Genomic DNA, 14,436 nt, shown 5'->3' with positions numbered 1-14,436 from the left:
ATCTTTTCACAAGACAGCCATTGGCATTTCCACAATATCTAATTAAGTTATAAAGAGTAGATTTTACAAATAATCATTTCACTTGTCAAATTTAGTGACTAAGCTTAACCTGACAATGAGGCTAATAGATTTTATGTAGTACCTGTAAATAAAGCCATGGTGAGTAGGTGTGTGTGTGTCTGTTTTTTATTTGCTGTGGTGGACTGCTGTTTTGTTCAGGGATGGCCCTTGCCTTTGCCCATTGCTTATAGAACATTTAAAATATTTTTTCCTGTTCTCATAAATTTATTCAGCAACAAGTATTAATTTATCAGGACAATGGAAAGTTAAATGTAGGAAGAAGTATATAGTTTTTAATAGCTTATGAGAATTCATGTTAAGTAATAATCATTATTTTGTAAAATCATTATGAGAAGATACATTCTTTAACTGATTTTTTTTTTCTCTATCAAATAGGAGTTGGTTATGGCATGATGGTTGTTTCCACATATATTGGTATTTATTACAATGTGGTGATCTGCATTGCTTTCTACTACTTCTTCATGTCCATGACGAACCTCCTGCCATGGACATACTGTAATAATGTATGGAATACACCAGACTGCAGTGGGGTGGTGGGGGGTGGAAATTACTCCAATGGATCTTCTGCTGCTTTAATGGCTAATGTGTCTGAAATGATAAACCACACAGCAAAGAGGACTAGTCCAAGTGAGGAATACTGGAAGTAAGTTGATGAATACAAATTTTTCAGCCACATTTAGGTATACTCAGTATTAACACAAGAATAGAAGTGAAAAGGGGGAAAACAATAGTAAAGGATTTTAGAAAAAGACTTGTTAATTGAAGATGCATCCCACCTAGTGGGACTTAAATCATAAAGCCAATTAAGCTTTGATTGAAAATGTTTGTCTTGTCTTGCCCACACTGACAAAAAGAGGATGATTTGTTTGTTGTTTTTAATTTCTGTCTAACTTGCAAGCCAGTATATTAAAAGTACTGCTTAGCCTAAATAATTATTTTGTAAAACATTTTATCTGTACCGCATTTCCTTGGTTTTTTTTTGAGAGATAGTTCAGAAGTGGTAGATGCGATTGTGTATTTCTGTGAATTGATTAATAAATAATAATAATAGATGTCTCATAAGACTATTTTCTGTTAAGAGGCTGTACTGAACTTTGTTACATACAGAGGTGGGTAGAGAAGCCAAAAATTGTACTCAAGTAAGAATAGTGTTACTTCAAAATAATATTACTCAAGTACAAGTAATAAGTAGTCATCCAAAAAATTACTCAAGTAAGAGTAAACAAGCATTTGGTGAAAAGACTACTCATGTACCGAGTAACTGTTTGAACATAATAAATTATTTATTTTTTAGAAATGTTGTAATAAGACAGACAAAAATATAAAATAATGTGTAAATGTGTGCTATAGTGTGCTATATGTGTAAATTTTGCTATTTCCAAATAATAAAATAAAAAAAATGAGTAAAAATAAATAACATCTTTACAAAATAAAGATGCACAAATAACACAAAGTTCCAAATCTTGTTTTTTCACAACAAAGCTTTTGAGGCCAATACCTACAGTAGGTAACATGTATGTTTGAACAGTGCAAACTACTTACAGTAACAAGATATACTGTACACTGACAGTATAATACTGTATATTCACTTTGTGGTGTAGTGGGTCTACGGCTTCAAAAAAAAAAAAAGGCCAGTTTTAAATCCATAAAGCGGTGTCACTCCAATTGCACGACCGCGGGGAGTTAATGAGGTAGTTGGAGCAAGTCGCATCTGCACATGCAGGTGCGATCGTTCTCAGTTGCTTCATTGGCTTCAAGACAGAGGTCAGCCGAAAGGAGGTTGTGGCTGTTGAGTCTCCGCAAGCAATGGGTGAGCCAGGAGAATGAAAAGGAGGTGGGCTGAGATCAGGAGGAGTTAGTCAGCATTTTAACCTTGAATTTTTAATGGATTTATTTATTTATTTTTTTATCCTTACTTTTCACAATGATTTTTATGGATTTATATATGTACTGTTTTTATAGAACACTGCACCATTAACACTTTTGTTGATTTTACTTTAGTTTTGACTGGTTTTTAATAAAAGCACTTGAGCACTTTTTCCAGCATCCTTTGGTCTCATCAGTGAATCATCTTCATATGTCCACTCATCTCAGTCATAACTATCGACGGTGTGGGTTCAGCAGACTCCCATGTGGGAAGAGGGACACACTTGCATCGTCACACACTTGCCCTCCAAATAGCACAGCTGATAGAAAATAACATTAGAACAAGGCAAGCTTGTGCATGTACAAAAAATCTCACTTTACCATGACTGTGCATGTTTGGTTAAAACGTGCTTGTTCTTCACTCAGTAAAGTGATGGTTAAGCTTCTTAAGGTTCTTGTAGTGAAGCTGTGACCGTTTAGCAGTGAACAGGAGCCCCGCATAACTAAAAAGTCTCTCTCAGGCTGCAGATGCAGGAAGTTTGTGTGTGGTCATGTGACAGCATGGCTACGTCTGATTGGTAAAACAGTCATGTGATGATTGTTGCTAAGTCTGATTGGTGAAACGTAGTCATGTGATTATTGTTGCCACGTCTGATTGGTGAAACAGTCATGTAGTAGATCCACTGGAGATTTCTCTCTGGCAAAAATAGTGTATTGTATAAAAAGTAATGAGTCGAGTGTGGCCCAATGTAGCTGAGTAAGAGTAGCATTTCTTCTTCACAAATGTACTCAAGTAAAAGTAAAAAGTATGGTGCAGTAAAACTATTCTTAGAAGTACAATTTTTTTAAAAAGTTACTTAAGTAAATGTAACGGAGTAAATGTAACTCGTTACTACCCACCTCTGGTTACATGTCATAAACTGAACTTTGTTGCAGCAAACCATTTTTATTGAAACTATAATGAGATCTTTAAGTAACAGTCCTTTGTTTGTGTTCTTGGTATCAGATACTATGTACTTAACATTTCTGATGACATTGGAAACTTTGGAAATGTAAGGCTTCCTATTCTGGGCTGTCTTGCTTGCTCTTGGACTGTTGTCTTCCTCTGCCTTATCAGAGGAGTCAAATCTTCTGGAAAGGCAAGTCTGTATATTTTCTCATTTTACAAATGTATTGCATACTTTGACTCGGTAGTGAACCTGCATTATATCTAGGGTTGTTTTGTACCTTACACCAAAGTCGTTTTGTTTTTACTAATGTTGACAGGAAAGGCACTGGCTTTACACAGCCCTGTGTTTGGAACTGATACAAGGATAAACAGATAAAGAATATGAAGTAACTGGGTAAATTAAATCTAAACTAAAATCGAACCGATGGTGCTAATGTTCCATTTTAATAGAGTATATGCCTTACAGAAGAAAAAAAATACTGTATTTAAATGATTTTAGCTTATCAGTGGTGTTACAATAAGCCAATATCATAGGGCCAAACAAGGATGCAAACTGAATGTACATTTTTGATTATCAATTCGCAATTTCATATTTGCACACTTCATGACAGTATCTGTTTATATTACCTAGGTGGTTTACTTTACAGCCACGTTCCCTTATGTAGTCCTTACAATCCTTTTTGTCCGTGGCATCACACTGGAAGGAGCTATAAATGGTATCAAGTACTACTTAACCCCTCAATGGAGCATAATCCTGGATGCCAAGGTTAGTGACTATTTGTAGACTGAAATATATGTACAATTTGTGTGTGATGGTGTTTTTATTTCATCATGAGGTCAGGATTTGAGATATCTTGTGAAGATACAGTCGAAATACAGACTAATGGTATTATTATCTTAAACAGTCCAAATAGACCAAGAATAAAAGAAAAAAAATTGTTAAAAACACTGTAAAATTTAAGCCCCTTGGCAGATAATATGAAATCTAAGTCAAAGCTATTGCATGTGCAAAGTACTTCCTTAACCTAAGACTACAAAATGTCAACACAAGTTCAGAAGAAATATTTCTATGACCAAATAGTTTTTGAGCTGGAATGTCAAGGGTGTCAATCATAAATTAAAGAGAAATAAAAAGTCTCAATGCCAAGATAGTATTTTTACAGGAGACTCGCATAGTAAGCAAAGAGCAGTTTTGGTTGCAAAGAGAGTGTTCTGGCCCAATTTTTCACTCTAGCTATACAAAGAAAACCAGGGGTGTGGGAAGCTTAATACACAGAACTATCCCATTTGAAGTGTCAGATGCAATATCTGATTCTGTAGGGTGATCTTTCATGGTGATGGGCAATTTATCTAATACTAAATGATTCTGATTAATATCTATGCACCTAACGCAGATGATAGAGCTTTCATCCAAAATGTAATTTCATCTATCCTTAATGTGAACACTCACAAAATTATAATGGCCGGATAATTTAATTGTGTTTTAAATCCAGACCTGGACAGATTCTCAGATACAATGGCTGTAACATCTAATACTGCAAAGATAATTACACAGTTTGTAACAGATCATAACTTATATGACCCATGAAGGTTCTTAAATCTTAACCTAAGTGCATACTCCTTTTTTCTCACCCGTATATCATTGTTACTTAAGAATTGATTGTTTCCTCAAAGACAATATTTTTTTGTTCACTATAAAGTCTTGTGAGTATGACACTATTGTTATCTTTGACCTACACTCTCATCTCTTAGCTGGTGTCTTAACCCCTGTCATTAGCTGATAAGAACTGTACATAATTCATATCCAAGCAAATTGATTATTTTCTTGAGACAAATGCATTCTCAGTGGTCTCAGCAGGTCTGGGAAGCTCTGAAAGCATTTTAAGAGAGCAGATTATTTGATATCTTTCTCACAAAATAAATTGAAAACCAAGAAGGTGTCTGAGTTAAATCAGCAAAATTACCTGAATAGGTCTAGAATATGGCAGGTCTCCACATGAGGCACTCAATAGGAAAAGACAGGTTTTATAATCAAAATTTAATCTCTTCACTACTAAAGAAACAGAACAGGTTATCTTTAAATTGTGACATCATTATTATATAATACAATACAATAAAATTTATTTTTGTATAACCCAAAATCACACAAGAGGTGCTGCAATGGGCTTTAACAGCCCCCAGCCTTCACTCTCTAAGAAGACAAGAAAAACTCCCAAAGAAAAAAACCCTTGTAGGGAAAAATGGAAGAAACCTTGGGAAAGGCAGTTCAAAGAGACCCCTTTCCAGGTAGGTTGGCGTGCAGTGGGTGTCAAAGGAAGGGGTCAATACAATACAATACACAGAACAGAACAAATCCTCAATACAAAAATAAAAACTTTAGAAGTATGGAGCAGAATTTAACAGTAGATGATATCACATGAACATGGAGAAAAGGCAATAAGATCTTAGCCCAACAAATCCACAAGCAGGAAGTCTGTAATACAATAAAAGCAATTAACAACACAGACTGAGATAAAATTATTGACCATAAAAATATAACTTACACATTTAGAGAGTATTACAAATCCTTATATTCTACTCAGTTTAAAAAAGATAATAGTTTCTTCATTCATTAGAGATACCACAGCTAAATACTCTTAGTGCTGCAGAACTGGATAAACCTCTGACACTTTCAGAATTACTAAATGCTGCAAACTCACTTCAAAGTGGGAAAGCAACCAGCCCTGATGACTACCCAGTGGAATTTTATTAAAAAAATTCTCAAATAAGTAAGCTGCAGTATTATTAGCAACGTTGTAGTGGCTAAAGATGAAAAAAATTCTACCTCTAACTTTTCACCAAGACCTTAATTACCATCTTTCCTAAGAAAAACAAGGCCCTACTACAATGTGTATCATACAGACCAATCTCTGTTCTGAATAACAATGTTAAAATACTTTCCAAAGTTCTAGCCAGAAGGATTGAGAAAGTGCTTCCTTTTGTAATATCACAAGACCAAATAGGGTTTATTAAAGGCAGACACGTAACGCCTAGCCTTTGACATTTGTTTAATATAATATATTCACCCCTTACATCTAACACCAAAGAGATCCGGTAATCTATAGTGGCACAAAAAGCACTTGATATGGTTGAATGGGACTACCTATTCACCACATTGCACAAATTTGGGTCCAGTCCAAACATATGTACATGGATCAAACTACGTTATACAAGTCCAGAAGCCTCAGTTCATATTAACAATATTATTTCAAATAACTTCAAACTAGAATGTGGTGCTCAACAAGGATGCCCCTTATCACCTTTGCTCTTTGCAATCGACATTGAACCGTTGGCTGTATACTTTCGAAACGCATCAGAGATAAAGGAGATTTTCAGAGAAGGACTGGAACAGAAACTATCACTATATGCAGATGATATGGTACTGTATATATGGGACCCATAAAATTCTGTGCCAGCAGTCCTAAAAGCATTAGCAGATTTTCAAAAGATACCTGGATTTAAAATCAATTGAAAAAAGCTTGCTTTTTCCAGTAAATTCTCTAGCACGTAATATTGGACTGAACAACTTTCCATTTATCTAAGCAGATCAGTTTAAATATCTTGGGGCAAATATTACAAGTAAATATAAAGCTCTTTTTCAACAAAATTTTGCTGTCTACATTGAAAAAATAAACAAGGCATGAGCACACAGTCTACCCTCCAATTTACATTAGCAGGAGAATCAACATTGTTAAGATGACCATCCTTGCCAAGCTGCTCTTTCTATTTCGAAGCATCCCGATATACATTAACAAATAATTTTTTTAAGAAATTAGACTCAAACATAACTTCATTCATTTGGAATTCGAAACATCCATGCATCCAAAGAGTGACTCTACGACAGCCTAAGGCAGAAGGGGGGTATAGCACTACCCAACTTTCAGTTTTATTACTGGGCGGCAAATATACATCCCATAAAGACCTAGGGCTTCATGCATAACGTTGTGCATAGAACTCGCACTAAAACATAGTGTATGGACAAAAGTGGAAGTGTGTGTACACACAAAAAAATTCAGAGGCACAAAGCCTTACATAAGCCAATTTCCACACACATCAGCTCCATAAATCCCAGTCAGTGTGAAAAGTAACAAACGCGCACGCGCCTGCCAACCCACGCTGACTCCTCCCAGAATTTTGCATATTTTAATATGCAAATCAATATAAATATCACCTTCCCTGTTCAGTGTTTGGTTAAAAGACAATGACAAAAGCACATGGAAAAAAAGAATTTCGGCGAATGCAAACTAGAGGCAAGGAAAAACATACTATTTGTTGGCTTAAGCAGGGGTATAAACAACAAAGGAAGTTGATCAAATGATACAGAGTGGCGGAGAAACTCGAAAGTTCAAGTTTAGAAAGTCACATAGTACCCAAAATAAAAAAGAAGTGGTCAGATATCAAAGTCAATGTGAAAACGTGACAGCCCACTGCATGAGGGACACGTTGAAAAAAATGGATGAAATGTCCACTTTAATCTTTTAAGTTTACGATGTTCTACTTTAATGACAATATAATCTTCAAATCAATGTTAAATTTACTAGAGTTTCTCAGATCCTGTCATATCTAAAGTAGCACATTAAATGTTTTGTATTGTATGTATTCTTCTATATGCTTTATGTTTATGAATCACTATGTGCTTTTTAAATGGGCTTTCTCTTATACTGACAGGACACAGAATACATTACATTCATGATATTACAGATCTCTGAACAATTTAAATACTAAGATGTATACTTGATTTTTTCATGATGAAATGAATTAAAACATGTATTAAACATGGGGACACAGTGGCACAGTGGTAAGGACGAGCTGGTGTCCCGACCAGAGACTGTTCCTGCCTCCTGCAAGATGCTTGCTGGGACATACGTGACCTTCAATGAAATGATTTAATGCAGCAGTACTGTCTCTTACAAATGTACCAACCCTCTGTTACTGTCCTTCCTTTTCTTTCTCCATGTAACAAATCGCCACACAATAAGCTCTTTGGTAAATGTCAGACTATCTGTAAGCTTAGAATGCAGATTCTTCAAAACGTTTAAGGAACATTGAAATATCTTCGTAGTACATGTTTAATTATTCCATCCATCTATCCATCCAGTCCCAGCAAGCATAAAGCGTGAGGCAGGACCAGTCCCTGGACAGGGCACTAGCTCATTGCTACCACTCTGCCACCGTGCCCACACGTTTACTTATTAACAGTATACATTATTTAAATGAGGTTAAAATGTAGCTGTATAATGTAATGCATTTCATCTTAAAAATGATATCAAGATCTCAAAGAAAATAGCTCTGGGAAATCTAAATCGAATTAGAAGCCAGTTGTCATCATCTGTAAATACGCACTGTCTTCTATTGAATTGAATTAAATTCATTTATTGTTATTGCATGGCACAATGAGATTTAATATGCAAATCCTCCATAAACTTATTTTCCTATAAAATAATATAATAACAACAACAATAATAATAAATAAAAAAACAATGTAAAGTATACAATATGAAAGCACAAGTACAATATACATGTACATATAGTGCAAATGGTTGTGCAATATTATAACAGTAGTTTACAGTGAGGTAATTGTAATTCTAAGTACAAACAGTTTTACCAGGAGCACTTGATGGACTGATTGAGTGCGTTTATAACTCTTGGGATGAAACTTTCTGAACCTCAAGGTTATTGCAGGAAAGGTTCTGAAGCATTTAATGAATGAGAGAAGTTCAAAAAGTCTGTGCTTATGGCTGAGGCATTGTGTGCTATAAATGTTCTCCAGGGTAGATGCTGTATCCCGATAATCATCTGCGCTCTCGACACAGCCCACCGTAGAGCTTTCTGATCAACTGCTGTACAGCTGTGATTCCACACACGAATACAATGAGTTAAAATACCCTGAATGATACACTGAGTAACAATGCTAAAGCAGCAATGATATTTAGAACAGTTTGGCAATGCAGTGGATCATTATATTGTTACAGGTTGATTACAATCAGGTGCCTTAAATTTATAAATGATAGGTGGTTAATTTCATTGTATTTGATAAAGCCGCATAAGGGATGTGAATCTAAACAAGAAAGGGAAACCACACAGGAACTGTTGCACTGCTTTGATGCAGGGTGCCGACAGTTTGCAAAACCGAATTGAAACTTGCATATGCACTGGGCAAATATGGTGTGAGAATGTGCGTGGCTTTCCGCCATGTTTAGTTTTTATACATGTTAAAGTGAGCGTGGAAACAGGCGTATGCAATATTTTTGTGCGTATGCACCGTTTATATATGAGGCCCCAGGACATCAACACAAATTGATGAATATCCACAAGCGTTGTCTGCAATAGAAATACAATCTTGCAGTACTTCTTTATATTCCTTGCTCTGTGCCCCATTTAATACAAACTACCGTCATTACACTAAAAACCCTTCATTCTCTCAGAATATGGAACCAATGTAGGAAGGACCTTAAGAAAGAAAAGCTTTCATCTGTTGCACCTGTACATAACAACCACCTTTTTCTACCCTCTCAAACATATACACTCTTCAATATCTGGAAAATGTCTTGGATTAAAACACTTAGAGACTTGTACATAGACAATGTCTTTACAGCCTACAAACAATTACACTTCAAATACAATTTTTCATAAACACAATTCCTCCACTACTTTCAAGCTAAAAATTTTGCTAAACAAAACCTTCTCAATTTTTCTCACCTTCCATCTTGTTCTATTCCAGAAGAATTACTGATCAGTCTTGAAGACTCAGATATCATCTCTATAATTTAGAAAAATATTTCAAAGATGCCATAGTACATTGGGGAAAGGATCTGTCACTTAATATTTCAGAAAAGGAGTGGAAGGCAGCCATGCACAGGATATACTCAAGCTCCATATGTGCAAAGCATTTAGTTATTCAACTTAAAATCATTTATAAAGCACATTTATATTGTTTAAAATTGTCCAAAATGTTTCCAGGGCAAGATTCAGCCTGTGAAAGTTGCAATCTAGCTCCAGCTTCACTGGGCCACATGTTCTGGGTGTGCACCAAATTAACAAAATTTTGGACAAAAACCTTTGTATGCCTATCAGACAGCTTTGGTGTGACAAATACTCCTAACCAATTAACAGTTGTGTTTGGTGTACTCCTAGACGGCCTTGAAGTGGAGAAGAACAAACAAACTGTAATTTCCTTTACTATACTACTAGCGTGTAGACTTATCTTGTTCAATTGGAAGAATCCCACCCCACCACTCTTAAGTCAGTGGGTAAATGATGCTCTATACTACATGAAATTGGAAAAAAATCAAATTCTTACGTATAGATCTATTCAAAACTTTTTAAAAATATGGCAAGATCTAATCAATAACATTTTAGAATAAGCTTCCATTTGTGGGAAAAGGATACACTACTTTTCTTGCTCCTTCTATAAAGTAGTTTCTGTTGTTGGCTTCTCTTTCTCTCTCTCTCTTGGGGGGGGTTGAATTTTGCTTTGATTTATTAAATTTCACTTCACTGTATGGAATGTTATCTGTTTCTAATTAAAATTAATAAAAATATAAAAGGTAAAAATTAGGGTATGGAAATGTCGTCTAGGGCAAGGCCCTAGGGGTTCTCCAACTGATTGCATTGTTTTTTTTTTTAAGTGTAAGGAATAAAAAGGCCATATAAAGGATAAATGGAGGAATTTAAATTTTAGTTTTAAACAGAAAGGGTGAGTGGTGGGGACCATTTGGGGGAATTGTATTTTTTCTTTGTTGAATGCTGTATTTTTTATAAATGCCTAATTAAATTAAATGTTACAGTTTTCAAAGATTATATCACCAAAAAAAATATTTTTCTGTAGGTGTGGGGAGATGCTGCTTCCCAGATTTTCTACTCTCTTGGCTGTGCTTGGGGGGGACTAATCACTATGGCATCTTATAACAAATTCCACAATAATTGCTACAGGTATAGTTTATCCTTATTTTTGAATTCTTCTATGGCTGTTCTAGTCTAATTACCTTTTGCAAGTAATTCTGCATTTGAGGAGTTTTATATGTTAATTATACACAAACTAACTGCTGTATCAGTAATGGTAATAGTATATGAAATTTAAGTTTGAAGGATTTCATGTGCTGAGATTCTTATGTTGGATGTTCCTAGGATAAACTGTGACTCCCCATGATTCTCTCCTGGGAAAATCAGGCTTTAAAAAATGAATGGGTAATTGGATTAGGACAGTATTAAATGGGTTTAAAAATTGGATGGGTGATTACATGTTTAATTTAATAATATAGAATACTGACTGTACTGCAAGAGTGACCCCTAGGGACAAAATGCTTTCATTACTGGAATGTCAAAGACGCAACTCTTCTTGTGCTACTGTACATTTTAGATAGATAGAACTTTATTTGTCCCCAGGGGAAGATTTGACTTTTTACAGAAGCACTTTAAAAAATAAATAGATAAATAAAACACACACATTAAATTACAAACAAAGGTTTCTTTAGGTTGTTGGTACAGCTAGTCATCTGTGTACATAAAGTACATAATTAGAATCATTCATTTATTAGTTTCGTAGTGTTGTTTAACTCTAACTCCATCACAGCCTGTCTAATGCCAGTGTTGCCCTCAGCTACCCCATAAATGTTTTGCACATATTTGATTCAATAATTATTGATTCTTTATAACAACTGAAAAACCTTGATGATGCTAGATGAGTGGGGATTCCCTGAAATCGACAGCTTATTCAGAGAGTAGCCTTTCGCTTTTAAGAAGCATTTTGACAGTTGTATCCTATTGAAACATAAAGTTATGGGAGTTAATTTGAACAGAGCAGAGAGAAATACAAACAAAACCATGCATAAACAGATAATTGTCTCCGAATATATTAATATTATCCTAGCCCCAAATGTAATTTTTGACCAAATGTAAAATGTCATGATGCACATTGTTTGACAAACATTATTCTGAACTCTTTTTTTACAGTATATATCACAGCAGCAAAGGTTATAAAGCAGGACATTATAATATACTGTATCTATATTGAAAATTAAATAAAAGAGTTCTTTGCTTTAAGTCAGTTTTCAAGATAACAAGTGAAGTTGTATGCCATTAATATTTTTTATTTCATTTGTCTTCATACAGAGACAGCATTATTATAAGTGTGACAAACTGTGCAACTAGTGTCTATGCTGGCTTTGTCATCTTTTCCATCCTGGGTTTCATGGCACACCATCTTGGGGTTGATGTTTCTCAAGTGGCAGATCATGGGCCTGGGCTGGCCTTTGTAGCTTATCCAGAAGCCTTGACCCTGCTCCCCATCTCTCCTTTGTGGTCCCTTCTGTTTTTCTTCATGTTAATTCTTCTTGGACTTGGAACGCAGGTGAGTTTCCTTTAGCACTTACTAGTGAATGGAATTGACTTCAGACCTATGAGTTCCATTACAGATGCTTTGGCTGGTTCAAATAGTATTTACATCAATAATTTTGAGGTAGATACATTTAATTATCATTTTTGTGCTATTAATCCATAACCAGTCTGGGTTGTGTGTAGCATTAGATTTATTTGTTTCTGGTAAGTTTTAGTTTATTTAATGAGCCTCAAACATCCCTTGGAGAATCTCCTACTGCATCTGTGCACTTCACAAAGACTCAATGCTCTCCTTTGCCTGTCTGCATCACATTAAACTTCACAATGCCACTGCATTTTTTATTTGTAAACTTTGAATGTCAATGCTTAACGTGGATCTTTGTGAATGATCTGCTGCCTTATGATCTTTACTATCACCATAAGTAGAACTAATTAACAACCTAGAGAATTAAAGAAGTGAATAGGTATGCTAGAGAAAATAGAAAATGTGAGCATTTGAACTCAACAACATTGTCTGTAATTTCACTTTAGAAAAAAAAACCATATATATATATATTATATATAAATAAATAAAATACATGTCAGGCATGTTCATCCAGTTGTTAGTATGACCAGTCTTTTATTAGTTTCTGTTTTAAAGGACAGACTGACTCACGTTGGAATCTCACTAAACATATGTGGCACTCATTAATTTTTATTGTGTACTCATTCATTTTTTTGCCTTTTTTTCAACAAAAGAATGTATATCAACAATTTTAGTTGTGCCCCTACTGTAAATAGGCAGTGACATGCCATGACAAAACTATTAAACTTTAAACCCATAAGACTGTTGATTCATTACCACCTTTCACTTGCTCTGTGACCCTTGCATGTGTTCCAAAAAAAAGATATGAGAACAGTTCAATTACATAGTTTTACTTATCATGCAAACTGAGAATATGAAAGGTGCCTTATAAATAAAATATGTCATTAAATATTATTTAAAGCCACTGTGTCATACCTTGCTCTGTGGTGGGCTGGCGCTCTGCCCAGGGTTTGTTTCCTGCCTTGCGCCCTGTGTTGGCTGGGATTGGCTCCGGCAGACCCCTGTGACCCTGTAGTTAGGATATAGCGGGTTGGATAACGGATGGATGGATGGGTCATACCTTCTTCTTTGTGTGAATGGCACAAAGTGTAGTGTATTTCAAATATGAACAAATAAAATAAAGAGCCAGATAAATATATAGAGTATAATTGCTTTTATATTTTTTGATAGAATGGGGGTGCCTGTGAACCCCAAACTATATGAACACAGTCCTGAGTTCAAACAAAGGGTTGTTTATTATGTAAATACTTCCATAAAATACCAAAACACAAGTTATCTCTTCCACAATCCCCTCTCCTTTCTCTATCGCTCTGTCCTCCTCCATTCAAGTGTTGCCTTCCTACCTCCCAGCTCCAACTCACCTAGAGAAGGGAGTGCAGCCCCTTTTATTGAGGACCCCGGAGTACTTCTGGTGCCAGGGCTACTGTCCACTGGAAGTACTTCTGGGTCGCACAGAAGTTCCACATAATAGGGAGTACAGATTCCTGCAGCGCCCTGTTGCGGCTCCTCTGCTGGTTCCCGAATGGGAGCCAATATTGAGGGCCACTGCCGTCTAGCTCCTGGTGGGAATAAACACCCTTCAGAGATAGCCCTTCCTTGTCCTTCTCTTCTTTTATCCCGGTTAGGGAAGGTACTAGAAACATGTCCGGTCGGGATGCCTGTCCATTTGCCCTGGGGCTACCATCCGCGTAAAGAATCTTCTACTCTGTTTGGGATGTCCGTCCATCCACCTGTAAAGTCCCATTCGGGTATGGCACCTTTTTCTTCTTTGGCCGGTATGCCTGTCTGTCCTCTTGGAGCCTCCCATCTGGATAAGGAATCATTCCATTCATCCCGTGTGGTACTTAATGTCATTGTTTCCGATTGTAGGAAATATCATTAAATTTCTATAGGCTTTCACAGGTCATATGATACATTGTAACTAAATATGTATTAGAGCCTATTTTAGATTGGTCAACAGTCGCTGCCACCGCACTATCCAAAACTGCTGCAATAATGTTACATTTTATGAAATATCATAACCTCTCAAACCCATAGAGATTTATCTACCTATTTAGGCAATATTCCTTCTTTTCTACTG

General features: G+C 35.8%; 1 protein-coding gene across 3 annotated transcripts in view; it reads left to right on the top strand.

The window, feature by feature from the left end:
* The window catches only part of slc6a9 (solute carrier family 6 member 9), a 171,570-nt gene that overhangs the window by 145,400 nt on the left and 11,734 nt on the right, over positions 1-14,436 (top strand). For all 3 annotated transcript variants that reach the window (XM_039735996.1, XM_039735995.1, XM_039735997.1), the window contains 5 exons: positions 457-724; positions 2,954-3,086; positions 3,528-3,662; positions 10,764-10,867; positions 12,047-12,284. In XM_039735996.1, the coding sequence (XP_039591930.1) occupies positions 457-724; positions 2,954-3,086; positions 3,528-3,662; positions 10,764-10,867; positions 12,047-12,284 (878 nt within the window). The remainder of the gene's footprint in view (positions 1-456; positions 725-2,953; positions 3,087-3,527; positions 3,663-10,763; positions 10,868-12,046; positions 12,285-14,436) is intronic.

The sequence above is a fragment of the Polypterus senegalus genome, chromosome 14, assembly GCF_016835505.1.
Source record: "Polypterus senegalus isolate Bchr_013 chromosome 14, ASM1683550v1, whole genome shotgun sequence".
In the NCBI taxonomy this organism is placed as follows: Eukaryota; Metazoa; Chordata; class Cladistia; order Polypteriformes; family Polypteridae; genus Polypterus; species Polypterus senegalus.
Note: the sequence above shows the minus strand (reverse complement) of the source record. Positions and strands in the feature narration are given on the sequence as shown.